General features: G+C 40.2%; 1 protein-coding gene across 2 annotated transcripts in view; it reads right to left on the bottom strand.

The window, feature by feature from the left end:
• syt14a (synaptotagmin XIVa) overlaps window positions 1-27,184 on the bottom strand; it is a 61,857-nt gene that overhangs the window by 27,013 nt on the left and 7,660 nt on the right. For both annotated transcript variants that reach the window (XM_019893843.1, XM_019893844.1), the window contains exons 2-4: window positions 17,903-17,950; window positions 11,972-12,124; window positions 7,842-8,072 (exon numbers count right to left, since the gene is read on the bottom strand). In XM_019893843.1, the coding sequence (XP_019749402.1) occupies window positions 7,842-8,072; window positions 11,972-12,124; window positions 17,903-17,950 (432 nt within the window). The remainder of the gene's footprint in view (window positions 1-7,841; window positions 8,073-11,971; window positions 12,125-17,902; window positions 17,951-27,184) is intronic.

Here is a 27,184-nt window from a genome sequence, read left to right as displayed (position 1 = left end):
CTTGTGTTTATTATTATATTTCGAAAACACCACAGTTTTCATGCAGCTCATACCATATTATTTTGTTGTATTAATTCGCCACACCTTAAATGCCGGTCCCTGAAAATATTGTCTGACTTTAACCGGTCCGTGGGGCAAAAAAGGTTGGGGACCCCTGCCCTAACGGATTGTCATTTTTTGTTTTTTGAGGGGGGCAATGTATGCTGTATTTAAGGCAGAGTAATTCACTTGTGATAGCACAATTGGAAAAAAAAATCTGCATGCTCACCAAGGGGCACATTCTCAAACTCAGGGTTCTCAAACTCGCGGCTCGCGGAATAAATGCAGGATGCTAGTTTGAGGCCCCCGCCTTAATGCTAATGCGGCCGGCGCGAGTTTGATATGTATGCTGTATGTGTTCGCACTACCTCCGTGCTAAATAGTGAGTGAGGTCTGTCTCATTCGAAGGCCGACAGCTTCGGAGCACCCAGACTATAGCGGCAACGCGAACCTGCCCATGGTGCCCAACACCATCTTGAATACAGGTGTAAACTACGGATGTTAAACAACCTGCCGCTGCTGCCTTCGCTAGTGCTGGAGAAGCAAAAGCATTAAAGACATTTTTTTCAGTTTTTAATAAATGCATGTTTTGAGGTGATAACCCGATGCGGCCCAGCCTCACCTAGACCTGAGCTCCAGCGGCCCCCGGGTAAATTGAGTTTGAGACCCCTGTTCTAACTGATGTGCGACATATTTTCCAAGTGTATATCAGTCACGCCTCTTGAGTTGGGCGCACGTTCGGGACGTCAGAAGTCTCAACATACCGTGAGCAAGATGGGGGAATGTAAAAATGACTTAAGCATGAATGGGAGAATATGGCCCATAGTGTTTGCATGGGTGTTCCTCACACATTCAAAAAAACACACTTCTTTGGTAAGTTGAACTCTGTAAACTGGCTATGAATGGTTGTTTGACGGCATACACTGTGGTCTCTATATTCGTAGAAAGCGCAACTGATGCAGATGCAGCACATTCTGATTTTCATACAAGCGCAAAACTTGTGGTCTGCGCCAAGTTGGGTGACAATCTGGTGGTAGGAAGTGGGTCTCAAGTTACGACTGCTCAGACCACATCTAAACACTGGCCCAGCTGGTCAAATGTTGATTTGGGTGAATTTGATTGGCTTCTGTGGTGGATGTCAGATGTATTTCATGGATAAATATGTGAGCGGTAGCCATTTCACCTTCTGAATGATTGTAGAAATCAACCCATTGAACACATTATGAGGCATCAAATCATTCTCTATACCGCTGAAGCTCATTAGGGTCACATGTGCTGGAGCCTGTCCAAGCTGACTTAGGGTGAGATGTGAGGGTACAGTTTGAACCGGTAGCCAGCCAATCACTGGACACATAAGAGGATTGACAAACAACCGTTACAAACCTACGGAGGAGTCTTCAATTAACCCCACCATGCATGTTTTGGAAATGTGGGAGGAGACCGGAGTTACCCAGAGAAAACCCACTTAGGCACGAAGAGAACATGCAAACTCCACACAGGAAAGGCGAAGCCTGAGGGGTACAAACAATGGCGGCCCGGTGGTCGAGTGGTTAGCACATTGACCTCACAGTAGAGAGGTACCGGCCGGGTTTGATTCCTTCCTGTGTGGAGTTTGCATGTTCTCCCTGTGCCTGCGTGGGTTTTCTCCGGGGACTCCGGTTTCCTCCCACATTCCAAAAACATGCATGGCAGGCTGATTAAACACTTTAAATTGTCCCTAGGTGTGAGTGTGAGCGCGGATGGTTGTTCGTCTCTGCGTGCCCTGCGATTGGCTGGCAACCGGTTCAGTGTGTCCCCCGCCTACTGCCCGAAGACAGCTGGGATAGGCTCCAGCACCCCCCGTGACCGTTGAGAGGATAAGCGGATCAGAAAATAGATGGATGGATGGTCCAACACTTTTGTCCATGTGGAAACCTGCCACAGATTTCATGCCTCTATTTTCTTATTATTTAATTAAAAAAGAAGGCAATGACAAACGACACACTGAGCGTCTGTGTCACACTTATGAAAAATCTCGAAAAGCTCTGCCAGCTACATTCTGAAGCTTTTTTCCATTGTCCAAATTGGACTTGCATAACTTGACACGAATACTCCAATAGCATCACTTGCTGAAAAGAGAGAAAATAAAACATGGTTCTGAAAACACCTCCACCCCAAATAAATAAATAGATAAATAAAACATCCTTTTCTCTTTCATAACTTTTCGAAAAAGACAGCCAACTCCAACTTTTCATTTTAAGCTTTCTCGAAAATTCTTGGAACTTTCAATCTCATGTCAGACAGCGAGACTTCACCTCAAAGTGGCACATATCAGCGGCACGATGGAGGTAAAGGAGTTTTAACTAAGTGTCATGGAGCGCTTGATAAAAGAAGCAAAACCCATTTTGAACGTTTTCTTCCCCCTACTGAGCCGGGGGCGGTTGAGTTGATGGAAGCTGCTGTGTCAAGGCGTCACTTTCTCCTGCACCCTGCTAATTGGAATGGTGACAATTCCACTTCTCTTCTCAGCCCTCCTTCCTTCACAGAGATTCAGCCTCTTAGGATGGGCTTGTTTTGCCTGCTTGTGAATCTTGGCTGGAAAGCTAAAGCACAAATAGCTGCTAATTTTTCGTTTCAAGTTCATACCCCTTCTGACAGGGGAAGGAGCCAGCAGTTTCGTTTGGGTCTGCCAGGACTGAGTCTCTTCCTTCCTCATGATCAAGGCAGTAAGTCTGATCACTCTGGATTGACACTCACCGGTAGCACATGAGAAGAAGGACCCACGTTGCCTTATTGGGCCGTGCACGGCCGGACCGTCATGAGTGCTGCCCAAAGCACCAGGAGATCATGATTTTGTTGCCTGATTTGATATATTTGTTGTTGATTCATTTGGGAGACTTTTTGACAATACCCTTCCCCGTGGTTGTGTCAAATTGAAAAGATGATTGTTGCCACTACACAGGGTCTTTCATTAAATTCGATAAAATGTATGAATAAGGCGGCCCGGTGGGCGAGTGGTTAGTGTGTCGACCTCACAGTGCAGAGGTACCGGGTTCGATTCCAGCTCCAGCCTCCCTGTGTGGAGTTTGCATGTTCTCCCCGTGCCTGCGTGGGTTTTCTCCGGGTACTCCGGTTTCCTCCCACATTCCAAAAACATGCACGGCATGCTGATTGAACACTCAAAACGGTCCCTCAGTGTGAGTGTAAGCACGGGTGGTTGTTCGTCTCTGTGTGCCCTGCGATTGGCTGGCAACTGGTTCAGGATGTCCCCCGCCTACTGCCCGAAGACAGCTGGCACACAGACACGAACAACCAACCGCGCTCACACTAACACCTAGGGACAATTAGCCTACCATGTATGTTTTTGGAATGCAGGAGGAAACCGTAGTACCCGGAGAGAAACCCACGCAGCCACGGGGAGAACATGTAAAATCCAAACAGAATGGCTGGCGTCCGGAATCGAACCCTGCACCTCTGCACTGTGAGATCGACACGCTAACCACTCGACCCCCGGGCCGCCTTAATCAATAATTATTTTTAATAATTGACAAATTGTTCCGATTTTTTTTTTTAATTGTTGAAATGCTCGGAATTTCAGCTTATCAACAGTAAATATTGTCTTATTTCAGTCGTCCTCCGTGAAACTGATTATCTTTGTGTTTGTCACGGTTCTGTTTTTGGTCTGGCCAGCAGGTGGCATGAAGGGACTTCTGGGTACACACCTGCTGCCAATCCATTCATTATGGGTCTCTGTATTTAAGGACTTTTCTGCGGTTCACCTGTTGTCGGAGTATTGTTTATGCCTTGCTGTTTCCATGCTCATAGACCCTTTTGCTATAGACATTGTCGTTTTTTGCTTTTGATACTCTCGGTACTATTGATCTAGTAAGTATGGTTTTTATTTTGTGATTTGGCTTTTTGCTTGCGTGTGCTTAGGTCACATTGTTTTTCGTTTGCATTCTCGGTTCTTGGTTTCTCCCCTTGCCTTTTGGGCAAGCGCTTTTTGTTAATACTTATTGTAATACCTGGTCCGTTTGGACCAGTGATTTTTGTTACTCTTTGTCAGTGCGATTTTTGTATTAAAACATTTATGCTATGGAGACCTTGTTGACGTCTACACTTTTGGGATCCAACTTAATTCGGCTTGTCCGAAACGTGACAGTGTTGAATCAATATCAAACATTTGCTCTGCTTTGAAAACAATGAACAAACTTTTTTGCCCCAGACCATTGTGGATTCCCGACAGAGGCAGTTTGAAATAATCATCCATCCATCCATCCATTTTAGTAAATCACAAAAATCTTAGCAAATCTTTCACAACACATCAGCAATAGAAGAGCAATTGGTAATTGGTAGAGCAAGGATCTCAGCGAATCCCGCTCCGTTTGTACCACATGCTCAAGATTTTATGAGTAACCAATTCAAGTTTGACAGAAGCATCGCATCCCTTTTAATGGACAACTAATCAGTAATTACTTGTTCTTTAGGAAAGAATCACAGATTAGAATCTCTGCTGACAACACAAGGAATCACGGTTAATGACTGTGGAAATTGGAGATCAGACGGCATGCATCTCTAAGAAAAGTGAAAGTACTTCGTGGAGAAAAAGTGTGCTTGTATTGTCATGTACAGTACGTATCTGTGATATTTTAAGGGAGTGTGAAATCACTAAAACGTGTTGAAGCCTCATTACCATTCAAATTGTCTCGAAAATATTACAATAAAATACACATTAGTCATCCGTATTTCACCATCTTGTACCAAAAACACATTTTGCTCTGCAAGCATTAGGCACACTGCAGTTTTCTCAGTTTGATTTATAATTTGTGATCCTTTGTTACTGATGGAACCAAGGCATGACATAAAGTATTCATCATTCAACAGCATATTTTAACAATGCTTTAAATAGATTGCCCTAGACACTCAGTCTGAAAACTGTCTTCCTTATATAACAAGAAGATAGTTCAGACATGACGTGGTGATTTAGAAAGCAGGAAGCTTCATTTTTGAGGGGTTATGACTAAACAGTGACATCGAAAGCGTATAGCCTTTTTACAGCCAAATTATTTCAAAACGAATTATCGTTCCAGAATCCAGAATATATATATTTTTACCGTATTCCAAATATATACACACACATGGACAAAATTGTTGGTACCCCTGTTAATGAAAGATAAAGCCACAGCGGTCACAGAAAAACAAAATTGGAGATTAAATAGTAACATTTATGAAAATTAACCAAGAAAAATCAGACATTGCTTTTGAATTGTGATTCAAGAGAAATGTTTTAAAAAGCAAACTCATGAACCTCTTGAGGTTTCAGACCAATCCGGAACAGAATTGCATCCCCTAAATGCAGATCAGAATAAGATCATATCCCAAAATGTTTTGTTTTTTTTAAATTATAAAACAATGGCGCAAGAGCGACAAGGTACAACATAAAAAACTGGTAACAAAGAACCAGAAATAACAACAACGAGACTAGCCAAAAGTGCTTGGAAAAGGCAAGGGAAATAATAACGTAACATCACTTGTCATAAAAGGACAAAGACAAGCCAATTACGAGAAAAGCAAAAACCCCTGGGAGAACACTATCAACAAAATTGATACAATATTGGAAAAACAAGGAAATACTAAGCAAGACTATAAACGAGTAGCGAGAACGTGGAATGTCTACATAATAAGCACTTGGACGAGAGTCGTGAGCAAGGTGAAAATTATCCGATAACAAGTGTAGGCTTGGCAGTGCTTTTAAACCGAAGAGAGCTGATGAGCAGATGGTAAACAGGGGTGAAACTGGAGGGGAAACCCTCCAATGCCACCTGCCGGAGACAAACACAAACACAGCAGAACCATGACAGAAGCAGGCCCAGACAAAAAATACCCATTCATCCATCCATCCATTTTCTAATTCGCTCACCCTCACAAGGGTCGCTGGCATGCTGGAGCATATCCCAGCTGTCTTCAGGCAGCAGGCGGGGTACACCCTAAACTGGTTGCCAGCCAATTGCAGGGCACAAATAGATGAACAACCATTCACGCTCACAATCACACCTCGGGATAATTTTGAGTGTTCCATTGACCTTCCATGTCTGTTTCTGGAGTATGGGAGGAAACTGGAGTACCCGGAGAAAACCTACGCAGTCATGGGGAAAACATGCAAACTCTACCCAGGAAGGCCGGAGCCGGATTCGAATCCAGCAACTCCACACTGTGAAGCCGGCGTGCTAACTAGTTGAACACCGTGCAACCCGACAAAAATTATGAATTGTGGAAATGATTGAAAATAATTTGACCAGAGGGACATGTTCAACAAAGGTTTATGCTATAATTAGCATCACAGGTACCTTCAAATGAGTAATCAATAAATCTGCCTATTTAAAGGCTGACAAGTAGTCAATTTTCTGTTTGGTGACATGGCGTGTCCCACACTAAACATGAATAAGAGGAAGGCAAGGAGAGAGTTGTGTGAGGATATTAGAAAGAAAATTAGCAAACTTATTGAATGTAAAGTCTGTAAGGCCTTGTTCAGCCAAAATTCAATTTTTATTTATATTTATTAATTTATATCAAAATCCTGAAGAACATCTGTGGAAGAAGGAGCTGAAACATGCTGGAGAAAGCACCTTTCAAACGTTGACAACCGGAGCAGTTTGTTCATGAAGAGTGCACCAAAAATAACTGCTGAGAGAGGCAGACGTCTTATTAAAAGTCACAAAAATACCTTGATTGCAGTGACTTGCCTCAAAATGTTAAACAACAAAAACATGATGTTCAAGGTACCGTCATTTTTGTCCTGTTTCGTGAGTTTATTATTTGAAATAATTCTGTACTATGGAGAGAGAAGAAAACTGAACTGAACCAAAATCCGTGACCGTATATCCAACATGTGGCCTAAACCATGTATTCTCCTTTTTACAGAGAGAAATGTGTCATTCAGTGAAAATAATCAAATAAAATGATGTCCATTCAACCTGTGAGAAATGAATGTTTCTTTGATAAATTAACATTCATTTTGTCAGTTGACGAAATGATTATATCAGGACGTCAGTTTTGTCTACGATGGGAAAATATTGGTTTTGTTTTGATGTCAACTGTACCAATAAGAAAGTTATCTTAATCTTTTAATCGAGAACAAACAACAATCTTTCACCGAGTGCTGATTAAGGATGAACACTCTCTGAAAGTTGTCATCTGACCCTTCTGATGTAGCAAGCAATATACCGGTAACTACAATGTTCAAGAGGTCGTGGCCTTGAATCGGGCCTGGGCCTTCCTGTGTGGAGTTTGCATGTTCTCCTTGTGCCTGCGTAGGTTTTCTCCGGGTACTCTGGTGTCTTCCTACGTTCCAAAAACATGCATGGCACATTGATTGAAGACTCTCTAATTGCCCTGGGGTGTGATTGTGAGCGCAAAAGGTTGAGTCAAGTTTCCTGAACAGATGAAGGAAAACAACACACCGATCTAAATAGGCTAGAACCGTTTCTCCCATGAAAAAGACCATGCTGAATTTGAAATGTGAATATGAAAATAAAAAAAAAAGAAAAACTAAAGAAAGAGAAAAGAAAGGAGAATAATGCATACAGTTGACTGTTTCATAACCCTCCCGTGGAGAGTGTGCTGAACGGGAGCTCCACTTTGATCACCTCTCGAAATCAAGTGTGTGTGTGTATATATGGGAGTACATTGTGGTTTAACTTTGTTTAAAAAGTTTAATGTGGTAAATTTGGAACGAAAGAAATATATCGGTATAAATGAAGTGTTTCAATGATGTATCGGCCAAAGTGACCTCATCATCCAGATTGGATTTAAAATAAACTTACCTACATCGGCTGAGGCGTCACTGCTGTAGCCGTCATAATTTGCCATCAGGGGACTGTACTTCTGTCGGTTCTCCCACCTGAACCGTCCCGCATGTTTGACATTAGCAGACACCTTGGCTCCACCTCTGAGACCTTGGGCACGACTGACCGCTTCTTGATACTGACCCAACAATTCGTCCTCACTGTCTGATGATGATGCTGCGTTTTGGTCACCATCATCGTAAACCTTATCTGTTGTGAGAAGAAATAGGAGAAACACATAACTTGTTATGCAAACAAATACAAGTGTGAGTCCCCCTAATTATTATTTGACATGGCTGTTGGGATCTTCATTTTGTTTTGGTAGCCTGTAATTCAGTCTGATATACTCTCATGCAGTTGTACGCAAGGAAACACAACAACAACAAACATGTTCAATGAATATCTTTCGGAGAGTGTCAATACAAACGGCGCCTTATTCTTTGTGAAGAATTTGAATCCTTAACGTAGTTTTTTTCATGGATCTCAATAGATTGGTGACATCGTGGACATCATAGTGCAACAGCGGACATAAGGTGGCCTGTCTCTGCACACACTGCACACAATGCACAACCATAGCTAATTCAAGCCCTGGAAATGCCCGAAAAAAAAAAAAAAACTACCACTGTGTATGAAGTAATAGACAATTAATAGGGAGCCCAATGATTATGTTGTCTGCCAATGTCAAAAAAAATACAACCGATTTGGGAGCTCCTGATCCTTCACTCCGCAAGGGTGCCCGGGCTCTGCCTTAGCGATAGGGGGAGAAGCTTTATCATCCAGGAGGGACTCATCGTTGAGCTGCTTTTCCTCCACAATGAGAGAAGCCAGATGAGGTGGCTCGGGCATCTGGTTAGGATTCCTCACGGATAACTCCCTGGTGAGGTGTTCCGGCCACGTCCCACTGGGTATGACCCAGGACACGCTGGAGAGACTATGTCTCCCAGCTGGCCTGAAAACGCCTTGGGATTCCCCCGGAATAGCTGGACAAAGTGGTTGGGGAGAGGGAAGTCTAAGTTTCCCTGCTGAAGCTGCTCCCCCCATGAGCCGGACCCAGATAAGAGGAAGAAAATTAATGGTTGCGGGATGGCTATAGTTTAAGGGTAATATATAACTGGAAGACAAGGTACTCAAAGATGAGTCAACTCAACTTTATGTTTGAAAAGCTTCTGTATTTTTGTTTGTGGAGTGAAAATTTTGAACAGACTGAATATTGACCTACAATGATGTCCAAACTTACACCACTTCAATACCTTTGAGAAGTACAGTGAATAGGAAAAGCTTGACAATGAGTTGGACAAATAATGGCTATTTTATTATTATTATTATTGCTGTCATTATGTACTATAGAAGCTGACTGCACAAAGTATCTTGTTTTTTATTAACTAGTGTAGGAATTCTAATATAAATCTTAATAATAATATATTGACGACACCATAGCTGTCCTGTGAAAAACATGTATGTCCAGTTGTTATTTTTAAAATCTTTACGTTGAGTGGATGTACGAAATGCGGACACCCCACAACATAACAACATAACACGAAACAAAATGTGATTTCACAGGACAGCGGCGATATTATAGCTAAATTTAATAGCATAACAATCTATTTTTAATTTGGTTTGTGGATATGGAATTGTACTGCCTTTAATAATGTAAAACTTGACGCAATATTATATTGTAAAATATGGTAACAATACATGAAAATAATAGATCATAAATATAAAGAACTTCTGATTTATTGATGATGGAATTGAGGTTAAAGGGATACAAGCGGAAAAGTTTGTACTTCTTCCTCCTCCTTTAAACAATAAACAAAAAGAAATGAAAAACAGAATCATAGAATTGAAGAGAATAAAAAATAACTCATTGAAGGACATATGAAGAAGTCTTAATTCTGGATGTAACAATGTACAGTATTTGACTGGTGGATATTTATGCAATATAAATACTCAATCAAAACTTCGCATGCACACCGCATTGTGAAAACTAGTACTGTAAAATGTAAATGTTGTTTCATGTTTTTTCCAGCAAGAGGCAGCAGAGCTCTAAAATGACTCCAGCGGAATATAGACGCTTAACCCAAGACTGAAAGAAATAGATCAAAATTCAGTGTTTACTTTTCTTAAAACACACACACACACACACACACACACACACACACACACACGGTGAACTTTCAAGCGTACATTCATGTATTTTATGAAAGAAAATGTTCACAAATTTCAGACCTTGATTTGAGAAATTAATATCAAAGACCATATTATAATCATCATATTTGTATGAAGATCAGTGCATCGAATGATCATCTACCTGAGTCTACATCTCTAAAATGTGCCTTAACTTCTCTTCATTCATGCCATTGAAGACTGAAGGGATGAGGCCAGCATTATTGAAACTGTTTGATGTTGCAGACACTGCGCCAGATGCACTGTATGACAGTGAGAAGGATGATGTCAAGCCCTTGATGGGTCAGCTGGATCACTTGGGATTACAACTTGGAGCGAGACGGAGATTTATAAAATTTTACCTCATGTTAACACCAGGAAATTTAATGAATCATGGGTGGAATTTATCTTGCACAGCGTCAGATCCATCCATCCATCAATCCATTATCCGATGTGCTTATCCTCACAAGGGTCGCCGGTGAGCTGGAGCCTATCCCAGCTGTCTTCGGCCAGTAGGCGGGGGACACCCTGAACTGGTTGCCAGCCAACCGTAAGGCACACAGAGACCACACAGAGACAAACAACCATGCGCGCTAAACACTCACACCTAAAGACAATCTGGAATGTTCAATCAGCCTGCCATGCATGTTTTGGGAATGTGGGAGGAAACTGGAGAACCCGGAGAAAATCCACGCAGGCACGGGGAGAACATGCAAACTCCACACAGGAAGGCCAGAGCCGGGATCGAACCCTGCACCTCTGCACTGTGAGGTCGACACGCTAACCACTCGATCACTGGGCTGCCTGAGGACAAGACAAAGATATACAATACATCTACCTGTATGTCATAAGTGTCAAAGTCAAGGCGCAAGGGCCAGATCTGGCCCGTCACATCATTTTATGTGGCCCACGAAAGCAATTCAAGCATGTCAACTTCCATGATGGTTCCTAAAGTCTGAACCAAAATTTCAAATTGTCATATATAATGTCATAATTACAATATTTGAACAATCCATTATTCTTGACTTCTGATGTCAAAACTAGTTATCCATCTATTTGTTGTTCGCTGTGTAATATGTGGAGGTGGTTAAACATTGATGTGGTTTCACAAAATTCAATCATAACGGCCCTCCAAGGGAAACCATAACTACAATGTGGCAAAAATGAGTTTGACACACCTGATTCACGTGTAACAAAGGAATTTTAGGACCGTTCCATTCTGACACGAAAGAGGACTTTGATGGGCTTCATGCGGAGGAAGACAAAGATAGCGATCAACGACTTTTCTGGGAGGCAACTGCTAGCTGTTCAGCAATGTTTGGGAAGAAAGCCTGTGAACAATCTTTTAAGGTAATGACAATTTTTTTGTTTAATTAATCTCATGTGACATGGGATCTTACTTTCTACAGTAAATAGCAAGTGTTATAATGTGGATACTCACGGCTAATGAAGTGAAGTGGCTAATATATGTAAAAATATATCTATTTCTTTTAATGGGTAAACGTACCTGATGCGGTTTTAAATTAGGTGGTCTCTATAATTCAAAATTATGGTATTTATAAATGCTACAAATTAAGTACTACACACGGAAGATATGCTGTACAAGCTGAGTGGGAGCTGTGTGATTTGAAAGTAATTACAGAAAAGTGTTCTCAGCAATACAATCCCAGCCGCTGGGGAGCAGTGCCCTCCCCTGGGTGTGCACTGTTCCCCAGTGCCGGTCCCAAGCCCGGAGAAACGGGGAGGGTTGCGTCAGGAATGGCATTCCGGCGTAAAACTTTTGCCAAGACGATCATGCGAGTTGGTAGGACGGTTTACAGGGGCGGATGGAAATTACTGACTCGCTGTGGCGACCCCTGAATAGGGACGTGCCGAAAGGAGAAGAAGAAGAAGAAGAAGAAGAAGTTCTCAGCAATACAATATACACAATAGAAGGTGTCGTTCACCTTGCAATTCTGTGTTTTTCTTGAAGTCATCAAGGCACTGAAGGCTCCCTGCATTCTCGAGTGTCAACTTGTTGTTGAAGTACCAGAAGAGAAGAGTCATGAGGATAATGAAGAGCCCGATGGCTGTCAGAAATCCAAGCACCTCCGGAGAGACTGCGAAACACAGCAAGACATTGATTTCATTTGTGCAATAAAATTGGACATCCGCAGGACGTAATCATGCATGTGATAAAAATGTCAAAATACGATATCCCGATTCTTTGGAGCGGATATTCATATAGAGTGGACCCCCGCAATTTGAGGGTGACAGGGACTGGGCAAATATCAATTGCAATAGAAAAAGTAAATAAAAGAAAATATACAATTATACTGTATATACAAGATTATTTGTACTTAGCATGATATTATTGTATATTACTTAAAGTATGTGTGTGTGTGTGTGTATATATATATATATATATATATATATATATATATACATACACACACACACATATATACATATATATGAAAAAAAAAATCCTCGTCTCACCCCCTCGGGTGGTGTCCATCCCTCATTCAGCTCGGGTCCTCTACCAGAGGCCAGGAAGCTTGAGGGTTCTGCGCAGTATCCTTGCTGTTCCCAGTATTGCGCATTTCTGGACTGAGATGTCCAAAATGTGTGTGTGTGTGTGTGTGTGTGTGTGTGTGTGTGTATATATATATATATATATATATTTTTTTTTTTTTAATACTTAAATTTTTCACCTATAAGCCTTTTACATGAAAAAACAGGGTTCCCCCCCAAAAATACAGTTTCAAAACACAATTGGAAAAAATTAATGGGGAAAAAAAATGTGAAAAGGTCAATCCGCGGGTGCTCACCTGCAAGTAAGCCGGAGTCCACTGTACTGTATTTTTTTCAAACAATTATCCCTTTATTTTTCATCCCCTTGAGGTACCCAACTGCCTTTGGGCAAGACAAGGGTTACAACCTGGTCACAAGTTAAGATCACTCTGACATATAATTGATTCCACCGAACAAGCATTCACACTTAAGAGAAAGCATGACAAGATTTCCCAGAAATGACAGTCCATCAAAATACTGAGATTGGTTGGAATGGCCTCTTCAACCCGAATACAGCACACCAAGAATTTTGAAAATCAGACAATGGGTTCCAGAGAAAATGATGTTTTTGTGGGATATTGCCAAAGATAACCGGCTCAAAAATCAAACTCAAATTATCGTAAAACGGTATAACTTGATTTCTTCGTGACATTCTCCTTGACCCTTTCGTCTTCTACTCAGGGACCACCTTCTCTCCCACTGGCTGACAAATTTCAGTTAAAAATATCCACCAACTGCTCATCCAGGCCAAAATTCTGAGACTTTCAATGGGTCGAAATTATTGTGAGACCCTCAATTTTCGCGGTTAATGGGTACCAGACACCCCCCAGCGAAAAGTGAAAAACCGCAATGTAGGATTTGCTGTAGCTGGATGGTGTAGCTGAGGTTCTTTATATTGGAGAAAAACATGGTCATGGGCAGCGCTATGACATACATCTTGTCTTCTTATTAGTTGAAATAGGTTTACGTTTTTTTTTTTTTAATCAGACAATGGTCTTTTTTTCATGAAGGAAAAACTCTCTTCCCGACCTTACAATTTCGGCTATCTCTTCAGCCTTCACCTGGGCTGTCAGTGTCATAGCTTCCTTGTGACGTGTCTCAAAAAAACAGCTGAACGGACCGGGAAACCTTCGAAATAAGGCTACCCGGTCAAGGCTGCGAACTAAATCCCCGCCGCCGCCATTGAAGCAATGTGTCCCTGTTGACAAGCGGGCTTACACGCTCCCACACGGCCGGGATGAATTGCTTCGGCAGGGGCAAGGGGTTGGAGCGCAGCTTAACGAATCAAAAAAAGTTATCGCGAACACAAAACTAAGATACAGTATGCGAGACAGTCAACAGACTGGCGATGATGCGCAAGCAGTCAATGGGATGAATCCACTCATGCTCTCATTGGTCAATGTCCCGCCGGGAACCAATCACGCGCCTTGTTTGAGTAGGCATGTACAAAGTGACGACAAGGAAACCTTCTCTCTCGCACATCAACATGAAACAACACGTCTTTCTGCATTCAACGAGTGCCTGATTGACTTTTTATGAGGAACCACAGTACTAAGATATTACCTCAGTAATCAGAACCTTTCTTGCATGTGAAGAGTAAAAAAACAAAACAAAACAAATGATTAAAATTAAAAATTTTACAGTGGAGCGGCCATGGTGACATAATAACTCACTGATCAATGGCAATAAGTGGAAAAAGGTGATGAAAATGCAGTGGTGGGCACATGAGTCTCTCAGTCATTGTGCTCAGGCCGGCCTACGTGCGTGGGCCCAGTTTGTCCGTCGTCGGCGACCGTCGATTGGCGTTGAAATTGGGCTTACTAAGTTCCACGCAAGTGCAGACACATAAAGTGTGGTGAAATAAAAGCCATTTGGGATAATGTCTGTAGGATCAAAAGGTACACAATACTGTTTTGTTTTGTGTTTTTACTTTATTTGGCTAAGTGTCTGCTTCTGCAGTGCCTGCATGTGACGTAATAACAGTAGTTTGATTCTAGACACCGGTTAGCTGTCACTGTTGACTCGGACGGACTGGGCCAGCCTGAAATAATCACAGCATGATGATTTTTTTGTCCTCTTTAGTTTACGTTCTCTCTCAGAATTTTTTTTTGCTTGGCGTTTTGTAATGAACTGATCCAAAGACGTTTGCTTTTGTCGGCTTTTAAAAATCTTTCAAAAATGTCCAAGGCAAACATCAGCATGGTGCCAGTAGGTGAATACTTTTTTTCTGGGGATTCAAATTTACGTAAAGCTATCGGAACACCTCATGGCCCGAGGGGCGAATGATGAGGACACTGCAGAGACAGATATCTATCTGTGTGTAGACAGACAGATATGAGTCTATGCATAGACACATGCGGTAGAGGTACCTCTTAGCCAATGGGATGCCAGGAAGATGCTTGGTAATAGCCAGTGGCAGAGCAGCTATAAGTATGATGCGTTCAGTAAACAGACCATACTGTATTTTTACCTTTTGTATCTTGAAATTTCTTTCGTAACAAGAGGCAATAATTTCCTGTTGAGGCGTTTCGTAACTTGAAAATTTCGTATGAAGAGACACTGTACAAGTTAATGCATTTTTCTTTGTTTAAAAAAAAAACAAAACCAAACTGCTGATTTCTTGGTGTTCTTTTCTTCGTTTGATGTGAAATCCAAATCTTTACAGTCTTCAGCAAAAAGAAATAAAGTTGCCTCACTGTTCCAATAGTTTGGAGAAGAATTCATATATATATATTTTTTTTTTCTGAAAAAGGTTCATTGTTGTGATAATGAACTGTCAGAAGAAACTGTCAACTTAAACAGATCAAATATTGATAATTTCCTGGTGAGTTTCAAACACTGCACACAACTAAACACGGTAATCTCGCAGGAGGTTTAAGGCAAACTAAATCAACTGAATCCAGGCTCAGATCGTTTTGTCAGCCATTGTACTCATGCTTCTTTGTTACATATTTCTATTGTGCTTCCTCCATTACTTCTTGTCTGCTTGGAGACCGTTGCCATGTTGAACATCAAAATGAGAAAAAAAAGGGAAAAAAAAACCCATCTCACAATCACAGACACCCACATTCTCTCCAGGCAGGCCTAAGCACTCTCACCAGCACTGCTGTACACACTCCCACGCATGTTCAGAGGGGATGCTTAAGCACGATGCCAGTGCACTGATTAAACAGACCCAAAACCATCAAAACTAAACTATAAAAACGAAGCAATGCAGTTTAATAGATCAACAAAAAAGAAAGTACATCCTGGGATCAATACAACGTGAATGCTTCAAACATGGCGCATAGTGTGTTGCTATCTTCTATGTCACTTCTACAGCAAAAGACTTTTCAATTATTTTTTTCATCGTGTCATTCATTCAGGTGGCCGGGGCTTTTGCTCAAACTATTGCTAATCTTGGTTCAACAGCTATAAAAAAGTCCATGCACTTAGTTAGCAGCTATGCCAAGTAGCCTACGCGTGCTTCTTTTTGGCCCATATTAGAAATTGGTTATGTTGTACGAGTCCCGGTGCCCACAGACTGCCACAATTATTTTTCTCCTTCATTGTTTGTCCACTTTTTACTTGCCGTGTTTGCGCTGTGTATGTGACGAAGGAGCACAATCTCAAAGCCAGTTGGGTCAGGTGTAGCTGTACTATCTATGTAACATGTGTCGAACTCAATGCTTGGGGGCCAGATCTGGCCCGGCACATCATTTATATGGCCCGCCAAATCAAATTATGTGCATCCACTTTATATTTCTTGCTGAAATACCAAAATTGCAAATTGTCTTCACTTTTAAAAATGTTGACATATTGCAAGCATTTTTGCTCCCAATCCCACATTTTTTAATAATGTAATAATATATATATATATAATATTTTATTGGCCTCTGATTTCAAAACTAGTTATTCATTAATTTGTCATGAAGCCTACACGTAATATGAGACGGTTCTACATGAATTGGGGTTCATAGTTGTAATGGCCCTCCGTAAGAAACCATAGCTATGATGTGGCCAATGACAAAAAAATAAAGAGTTTGACACCCCTGATCGATGTAGCTAAATTGTATTGACTTTATATGTAGTTGCATTGCGAGATTTTGTGTCCTTGTTCAGCAAATATTTAACGTGTCTTGTCAACAACAAAGCAATGTCCGTGTTTGTTCAAACAACACGTCTGGCTGCTGGTTGAGTCTGTGATCGGCTGAAGGTGCGTCGCCGAAAGTTCATGTAACAGGCTGAGTGATGAATTATTTTAAACTAGAGAGAGGTTAAAAACAAATAAATAGCACACATACTAGTTGAGTGTGTTATGCATATACAAGCTAGTTCTTTTTGTTGCAAATAAAGTGGTTTTGTGACTTTTTACAAGGCAAAAAATAAATACGCTTTCGGAATCACAGATACACGATGGCAGCTTAAAAAGACTCTGGAGTGAATGGGGTTATGTTTTCTCTCATGTTTTAAGGCACGGATACAATCAATGACATCAGTGATAGATCACTCAAATTATGACGGAGTCGATTCCCAAAAAAGCTAAATATCAGCCGATTTTGATCAAGACAATCACATTGGTCTACAAAAAAAAAATAATAAAAAATAAAAAAATCATGCAAACGACGTACCGCAGAGACGTCAACCTTAAATCATGTCACTGACTCAGACTTGACATATGCATCAAAAAGTGGGGACAAAATGGATGATGATGGAAGGGCCCCATTTTAATGTGAAATGATTAAAAACATTCAATGTGTACAATTGTGTAATTTTTGGAGTAAAATATATTTGAGTTGAAGAATTCACATTAGCAGCAATTATGGATGCCCCCAAAGGGCTTCAGCTTTTTTTCTTTCTTTTTTAGAACATTTAGAACACTAACAAGGGATATCATAATCTTGGATTAAAAATGTTAAGATTGAACCATTAAACTGCATATTAGTTGGCGCACTCATTAATTTGGCTACATTTTAAAAGGGAGCAGGATTTTGTTTGCGTTCACCCATTTTTCATCTTACATGTAATTCGTGATTAACTATACACAAGGAAGGAAGAAAATTGATCAAACGATTGATTTTATTTTGCAAATAACCAGGAATATCAAGCCATTGTTGCATTCTGCACATTGTCCTATCGTGATCTTTAGAAAGACAAGCAACACATTTAGCACAAAGACAAGCAAAACATGGCACAAGAAAACACCACAAGGAGGAAACGGATGATCAATATGATAGAATATAACGTGTTCACTGTCAGATACAACCAAAAATGACACATGATAATGATGGAGAAGGCAGTATGGAGGTGCAGTTTTGGCTTTAAGATGGACCACATTGCCCTACCTTTTCTGACGCAGATCAACTCATGTACTCCGCAACTACGCTCGCCACCTGGAAAGACAACACATTTGAATGAGCCCCACTTTAGGTGGAGGAAGCAAAAGACATGATGATTAAAAAAAACACAGTAAAATCGGTTTATGTTTTTAGACAAGGACAAATGTAACATGATTACAGGACAGTGAAGGACAGAGGACATATTGGCGTATGGATGCTCATGACATTTCTACTCCATTTTTTTTTTTTTGTTAATTTTCAGTTTCTACGGAAGAGGATTAGGGCCAATGAAGAAAAAAAAAAACAAGGTTGGCAAGATTCTCACTTTTATGGCCCTAATCCTCTTCCGTACAGTTTCAGAGTAAAAAAAAAAAAAAAGTTTCTTCAAAAACTTTTTTGCCAGAATTGGAGTAAAAGTTTGTGCTCTGATATACACAATCACACGTGAGACCTTTTAGAGAGAGGTCAAATCATGTCCAAGTATATTTACCACAGGTGGACTCTAAGCCAGTGGTTCTTAACCTGGGTTCGAGCGAACCCTAGGGGTTCGGTGAATCGGTCTCAGGGGTTCGACAGAGCCTCTGCCGTAGAGGTTCAGACACACCCGACTCAAGATGTCAATTAGGTATGACACGCCCGCTTGGCCATCATTGGCTGCAGGTGATCACATTACATTACTTGTCCAATCAGTACTACAGGGAAATTTAGTTCACTCAGTGGTCACCGTGTGACTGTCCTGATAGTACGTTGTACAATTTAAAAAAAAAAAAAAAAAAAACACACTTAGGCCATGTAATTTTATTTACTTTTTTGACAATTGAGGTGTGACCAAAAGGGTCCCACTCTTCGCTTTTAATTTAACATCCTTTTGTTAACGGCTTCTGATCAAATTAACTGTTGCTTGTGAGAAGATCACATCAACTCCAGAACACAATGTGAGGGACATTCACAGCTGTGTTCGCGGACCACCTGACCTCCAGCAGGAGCCATGTGACCACCTCAGGAATTGTGTATTCTGATTCTATGCCCATTTGGAGGACTTGTTGTTGTTCTGAAACATGTGAACACTCCCCCACACCCATTAGAAGATTGTGTATCAGGGACATCCTTCCAATAAATGCAAGGAGACAATAGCGATCTCTTCAGAGTTGCCCTGGAACCTGTAACAGTTTACATGGCAGAGCCAGCTGAGCTGCTCCGAGATTGTGAACCGAGACATGTTTTAGTGCACTCTCTCTTGCAAGAAAGACAACCATGCCTGCCTCCTGAGGCTTCCTGTTCCTGATGTATTCTTAGCGTCAGATTACCACCATAAACCTAACAATGTTTTTCTCCAATTTAAAACCTCGGCTACACCGTCAGCGCCTCCAGCGGAAGAGTGAGCCAAAAGCCAAGTTACTTTATTTGAAAGTAAAAGGTTTGTTTTCAATATTACTGTTTGACTTTTAAGTTTTTTTTTTTGTTTTTTTTTTAATTTGTGATTGTTTTATTAATGCTTTTGATGTTTTAAAGGGAAAATGTGAAATTTGCAAACATAGATGGTAAAGTTAACTTGGAATGAGGATCGTTAGCTATGTAATGTGGGGTATGATGTTCAATGTTTCAACTCACATGTGGGCTTTGATTAATATTTGCGTCCACAACGATGTATTTTTTTTATATAAATATTGGAACTGATATTTGATCCTCTTTCATCTATAACTGCTTCAAACAACAATTATGTAGAAAAAGATTGCATGATTCTTTCATCTATAACTGCTTCAAACAACAAAGTGTAGAAAAAGATTGCATGACCGTCTGTGTCTTATGTGTTATGTTGTATTATTTTTTATCATTTAATGTTAACTGTTTTGTTGATGGCGGCGCGGGCACCCACAACGGCTCTTCTCTCTCCTGTGGTTGAGAAGAAAGAAATTTCATCTGTGCTGTATGTTGCACATAGAGCACATTTGACAATAAAGTTGCCTTGAACTTGATAATTATCCCAGAATGTACACCCAAAATAAAATTATCAACATACTGAAATCAATTTACACAGATGGGAATAGTAAGTTTATATTGCCATTATGTCTTTGGTAAATGTGTGAGCATGTTCTTTATGCTCTTGTTATCTGAATAACTCTTAATATGTTACGTGAACTTACCAGGCACGCTCTCAGTTCGTTGTTTATGTGTCATGTAACATTAGCATATTGTACACTTATTCAGACTGTTGTTCTCTATTTTTATTTTTATTTGCCTTTCAAGATGACATGTCTGTTCTTGGTGTTGGATTTTATCAAATCAATTTTTCCCCCACAGTGCGCATACATGTTTTTTCTTCTTTATTATGCATTTTATGGCTGGTGCGACTTATACTCAGGAGCGACTTATATTCCGGAAAATACGGTGTGTCTTTTGCTGCAAGTGCCATACAAAGTATGTTGTTTTACTCATCAATATCCAGCATAATTAAACAAAACACTTCTCAATAAAAATACAAAACCGAGCAAACAGCCAATATTTTGGTATGTGTACAAAAAAAAAAAATCTGTTCTAAGGTCTCGATCATCAGGACAAAACACAGTAAATTTGCTCAATAAGAACTATATGTGTATGTATAGCACTGATGCCACTGAACATGTCGAGTGGTTGAAAGTGAAATAAATATTCAGGAATAATACTTTTACAATTTTTGTAAAATTTTATGTTGCGTTGTATAAACGTATTTACATCGACTGCAGCACATGGGATAATTATACTCAGGAGCGACTTATTTTCCGGGAAATACGGTGTGTCTTTTTTTCCAAGTCTTTTGCTGCAAGTGCCATACAAAGTATGTTGTTTTATTCATCAATATCCAGCATAATTCAACAAAACACTTCTCAATAAAAATACAAAACCGAGCAAACAGCCAATACTTTGGTATGTGTACAAAAAAAAAAATCTGTTCTAAGGTCTCGATCATCAGGACAAAACACAGTAAATTTGCTCTAAATTTTTTCTCAGATAATCATTACAAGGATGGAATTTTTTTTTGTTGGCTTTAGTAATCAAAACCAGCATTTAATCTTTCTTTCTTTTTTTTTTTTTTTGAAAAAACATGATAATTACAAACTGAGCACCCAAGCATCATGCACTGAACTGTGCATATCTTACAAAAAAGAGAGGTCGATTCAGAAAATAAAACCATCATTCTATTTATTATTATTATTTATCATCTGTTTCCTTTATAAGTTTCTTCAATGTACAACCAAAAACCAAAAACAATGGACACACTTCATAAATCTGAATGTATAAATAAATTGTTTTGAGATTATTATAATTATATAAGTGGGGGACAACATTTCCTGTTTTTGTTACACCATCCCATATCCAGTTGGGGTGGCTCCAGATCCTTCTCAGATATCCAGTTCTAAAATGGCTCCCAAAACTCTTTGATCAATAAAGTGGTACATCTACTTACGAAATTAATTGGTTCTCTAAGAAATTTCTTAACGAGAAATATTTTGAAAGTAGAGACACGTTTTTCACGTTAATGCCCTAATTCAGGGGTAGGGAACTCCGGTTCCTCGAGAGCCATATCCTGCCTGTTTTCGGTCCTTCCCTACTCCAACACACCTGATTCAATTGTTCAGGCCTCGACACAGCTTGCTGATGAGCTGACCACATATGGCTCTCGAGGAACCGGGGTTCCCTACATCTGCTCTAATTCGTTCCAAGCCCCCTCCCCCCCAAAATTCAGACATAAATGTTTCCTAAAGCATAAAAATGCATCAAATTATGTAACAAATTCATGTAACAATTAGATTATTGCACAATAAATGATAGTTGTGCATCATGTAAAAAAAAAAAAAAGAACAGAGTAAAGAATAAAAAATTTAAAAAAAAAAAACAAAGAACAGAGTAAAGAATAAAAAATGATGGTCATTTAACTTAACTAGGTCCTCATCGTTTTTTTGCCCTCTTTAGTCCATGTTCTATCTCAGAAGTGGTTTTTGCCTGGCATTTTGTAAAGAACTGATCCGAGGACGTTTGCTTTTGTTGGCTTTTAATAATCCTTCAAAAATGTCCAAGGCAAACATCAGCATAGTGAGCGATCGCCCGACTGGTGAACACTTTTTTTCTGGGAGATTCTCATTTACGTAAAACTATCAGAACGCGTCATGGCCCGAGGGGCGAATGATGAAGATGCTGCATAGACACATATCTATCTATCGACACACAGACACAAACGGTAGAGGTCCCTTTTTGCCAATGGGATGGCAGGAAGATGATAGGTAATAGACAATGGCAGAGCAGCTAGAAGTATGATGCGTTCAGGAAACCCGGAGCTGTGAGCAGCAGCCCATGCTGTATTTTTAGCTTTCGTATCTTGAAATTTCCTTCATAACAAGGCAATATTTTCCTGTTGAGGCATTTCGTAACTTGAAAATTTCTAATGAAGAGACGTTCGTAAATAGAGGTACCACTGTATGTAATATTAATCAGTCTACCGTGTTAAGACTAGCGTGGCCGCAGAGAACGCATTTTTTTCGTTGACTTCCCCTTGAACTGAATGTCAAAATTTCCACTCAAACGGAAGAAGTTGAGACGAGATGGAACAGCACCTTTTTAATGCTTCAACGAATTTATGACCTGAGGGAACCAGTTGGAGCAGCTTTGGCAGACCTGCGCACTGACATGACTCCAATTTCCTCACAGGAGTACTCGATTGTTGTTGAAAGTCTGAAGGTACTAGCCCATTTGAATGATGCCACAGTGTAGCTGTCAGAGGAGAAAAGGTTATCTGGATCATAGGTCATTCCACTTTTAGCAATGTTACACCATGCATTGGAACAGCAGCAACTGGGACCTCTTCAAACTCCAGATACAACTGCAATGGCTGAAAATCTGAGAAGATAGTTAAGAGAGAAGCTCAACACATTTCAATCTATGAGCATCATGTCACTCACAACACTACTTGATCCATGATTTAAAAAGATAGGCTTTTTCAGCCCCAACAAAGCATCTGATGCAGAAAAAAGATTCACCGCAGAATGTGATGCTGTCATGAGAAAATACAACTCAACCTCCACTTCTTCGCATGCGCACACACCAGAAGCAGAAGCATCTCAGCCTGTACGTATGTCACTGACAGCCTGTTTGTCTATCATGGGGAGCAAACTGTTGCAACGCTTGGATGACACAGTTCAGAGGACCAGGACCCCAAACACCCTAGCTGATGCAAACCTGGAGGTCCAAAAGTACCTATCTGAACCAAACATCGACAGAATGAACAATCCATTATTGTACTGGGAGACACATAAAAATACCTACCCAAATTTATATAAACTGGCACTCGCATTTCTCTGCACCCCAGCTTCATCTGTGCCTTGTGAAAGAATATTTTCTAAAGCTGGTGAAATATTGTCCAAAAAAAGAAACCGTTAAAGCCAGCCACTGTGGGAAATTGTTCACATACAAAATTACTAACAAGCACATTCATATCTTTGTCTTAAGCACATAGCCATTGAATTCTTAACACTGTTGACCCCTTGAGCTTCTAGACCACTTGATGGCGCCATAGAGTAAATGAAGCACCATGAGGCTTTGTTACATGTGCAAACCAATTGGCTGCAAAGCTTCATTGCTTCATGAGGCTTCATTTGGCCATCCCTATTCATTAGTAGAGGAACCACTGTACAGTCCAAAAAAAAAAAAAGTCTCGATGTCAGAGTTCCAAAATTAAATAAATAAATAAATAAAAACGGTATTACATCTCTGATTAAAGATCGCTGTCATTTAACATCTCAAAATGTGTTTCTCTACCTTTAGCCTGGAGGGTGCTCCCACACCTGCAGCTGATCAACAGAGCTCTTATATGCAGGAAATGATTGTTGATCAGCTGCAGATGTGGGAGCACCCTGCGGCCCAGCCTGATAATTAAAGGAAGAGAAACAGAAGGTCCCCGGAAGCGGGCTCTCCAAAATAAAAGCACAGAAGGAGGAGGGTCTGTGACAACAGATCACAATGTGGTGCTTTTGGAACACGTTACCCGCAACACTCCAAATGTCAGTCCATCTGTCCATCCATCTGTGAAGTTCCATAAAAAAAGAAAAAAAAACTCACAGCAATGCACTAAATTCTCCTGTTTAAGGTGACATGACAAATCTGCCATAGGTCCAAATAGAATCTATCCAGTAGCTAGGGCATCCTGACGATCAAGCAGTGGTTGTAATTCTTAGCTATTACTTACACTTGTGAAAGCCTCTGAGTCTCAGAGCTGTGCAGCAGGGGATCAGCCTACAGGTTTAAGTTTCAAATACCCCTCACGTCTTCCATTGTGAATATGTATCACAGCTCCAAAAGGTTGAGCACACCAGCCATAATGTGTTCTGTAGTGCTCTGCAATGTATCACAGCATTTGTTTTGCCATTGGGACAATGCACTTATTAAAAAAAAAAAAATGTTTTCAGTTTAGCTACTGGTCACAAGTGCATTGCTTAAATTCAAAAGCCCCTAGATTCGTACAACTTTGAATTTTATATATACCGGTATTTATACATATATAATATGCTATATTTTATATTGCACTTACATTGAATTGTGTACAGTTCTTTTCTGAAACATTTATTTTGTGCAATGAAACACTTTGTTTTTTGGATTTCCCCCACCCCACACACACACACAATTTTACTGCTGTAGACTGCAAATTTCCCCAGTGTGGGACAAATAAAGGTCATCTTATCTTATCTTATCTTATCTTAAAATTGTACTCAAATCTAGAATGAAGCCACAAAGCTGCCAATAACATCACTTGAGCTTAACTAAACTCAGAGTAGTAGACCAAATGCTTTAGCCAAATGAAGATGAAAGAAAAAAAGACAACGGTCAATGCTCATTGGGTATTCAACCTTGCCAGGTTCAGGCAGTGGGACTGACTGCTTAAGTAAGCAGCTAGTTTTAACTTCAGGTCAGCTAGCCACCAGATAGCCAGCTGACACTGATGTTTTCAAAGGTAGTGATCGCAATGGTTCTTGTTTTTTTTTTCCTCCCCCTTAATTTTTTTAGTTAATTACTACATGGAAATGTCACAGTAAAACATCTACCTACAAGGCGGGTCATAATGACAGTAGAAACAGTGTGAGTCCTGTCCATTAGGAGGCAAAGTAATCAGACAATCCTAATAGCCTATATCAGTGGTTTTCAAACTTTTTTTGTCACCACCCCCTTTACCACCGGACCAAAATGCCACGCCTCCCCCCCAGCACCCCCTTCCAACGAACGCCAGAACGACGGTAATGTTAAACGTCATGAAAATAGTTTTTTTTTTCTTCAATCACAAACCGTTTAAGGAGTATGAAAAACATGTTAACGAACAAAAATGGTTAACAGGGCGGCCCGGTAGTCCAGTGGTTAGCACGTCGACTTCACAGTGCAGAGGTGCCGGGTTCAATTCCAGCTCCGGCCTCCCTGTGTGGAGTTTGCATGTTCTCCCCGGGCCTGCGTGGGTTTTCTCCGGGTACTCCAGTTTCCTCCCACATTCCAAAGACATGCATGGTAGGCTGATTGAACACTCTAAATTGTCCCTAGGTGTGAATGTGAGCGTGGATGGTTGTTCGTCTCTGTGTGCCCTGCGATTGGCTGGCAACTGATTCAGGGTGTCCCCCGCCTACTGCCCGAAGGCAGCTGGGATAGGCTCCAGCACCCCCCGCGACCCTTGTGAGGATCAAGCGGTTCGGAAATTGGATGGAAAAATGGTTAACATTTATTTTTCAATCCCAAACACTGAATTGAGTTTTTCGATGAGGAAATAAACGTATCCGTTGTTTTTCGCCTTTCTACCAAAACCAACGTCACATTTTACTGTCATTGCTTCAACGCCCCCATCCGACTGTTACTCGCCAGTGCCCCTTTGAAAGTTCATATTGCCCCTCGGGGGGCGGTACCGACAACTTTGAAAACCACTAGCCTATATAATCAATTCATTCAATTGAAACATGCAATTGATCAATCAATCCAGGGTTTGATGACACCTCTCACTTGCCACCAACATCTTAATTATTTAGCGAACCTTATATACCTTACATAACTAGTCATTTTATGCTTCCAGATATATGTGTACAGTTAGGACAAGACATTTGTCTGATTAAACACAAGTGCTTAAAACAGGCATGGTTGGATGAGTTTGTTGAGAAGGATGTGGCTGTTCCACATCGAGGCCTAACTCTGACCCCATTAAACAAAGTGGCATACAACAGAACAGAGACCTGAGTAAGGCTTTCTTGGGCATCATCAGAAAACAGAAATGGATGAATGGTCGGTCACCCCTTAAACCGAGCACTGTCTGTGCCATTTCTCAACATGACTAGATTGAACTCAGCTGATTTATATAGCGTTTTCAAAATAGTTGGAAATAAAGACATACAATAGTGTATCTAAAAAATAAAAGACAACAGGAAAAGTATATTGAACGAAAATGTTTCACTTGGAAATTCATTTGGTACCGGTACATTATTTGTCCATAGAGAACATGCATTTTTTTCAGTTCATCAAAAACCAATTTTAATATCACCCAGAGATTTCTGAACTGAAACCTTTATATGTGATAAATATGCAACGGACACAGAAATCAGGACGTGGGCAAATACTATTCACAGCACAGTCCAACTTTCGAAAGGTACATAAATAAGAATATCATCACAAAGTGAATGGAAAACATAGCTATCTCACCAAATGAGAATGCAAAGAGAGTTGATAAATTTCTGCATGTTTCACCCGGAAAATATAAAGCATTTTGAATGGTGTTGCGCCTATTAAAAGAATCCAGTTTTGACATCAAAATATAGGGAAGCAGAGCAAACATGGAGAGAAAACAGACATTAGGTTTACTTTGACCTGTATCTGTCTTTGTAATTTTACCAAGATTTAGTGAGGGCGAGACAGCAACACCTTTCTGACATTAGCAAGAACCTCAGCAAAAGAGAGAACAAACATCAAGCAAAGGTGTGTATCAGTAATAGGAGTCAATCTGTGGAATAAGCTTGAGACGGATCTGAAAATGAGTAAATCATCGCTGGACGAGTTCAAAAACAAATTTAAAAGATTAGTACAAAAAAACTACAAAAAATCAAAGTTAAGAAGATACATTTTATATACCGGTACTTATAAAGTAATAATATATATAAAAGTAATACAACGGATTGTTCTTGTTTTGGATTTTTTAACAACTTTTTGAATGTATTCAAGAAATGCAGTATTTATAATGAATATGAAACATTTGATATAAAAAGTAGAAAGAACAATTTTGTATGAATATGTATGTAT

The sequence above is a fragment of the Hippocampus comes genome, unplaced genomic scaffold, assembly GCF_001891065.2.
Source record: "Hippocampus comes isolate QL1 unplaced genomic scaffold, H_comes_QL1_v1.1 scaffold221, whole genome shotgun sequence".
Classification (NCBI taxonomy): domain Eukaryota; kingdom Metazoa; phylum Chordata; class Actinopteri; order Syngnathiformes; family Syngnathidae; genus Hippocampus; species Hippocampus comes.
The sequence above is the reverse complement of the archived record's forward strand: the minus strand, read 5'-3'. Positions and strand labels throughout refer to the sequence as shown.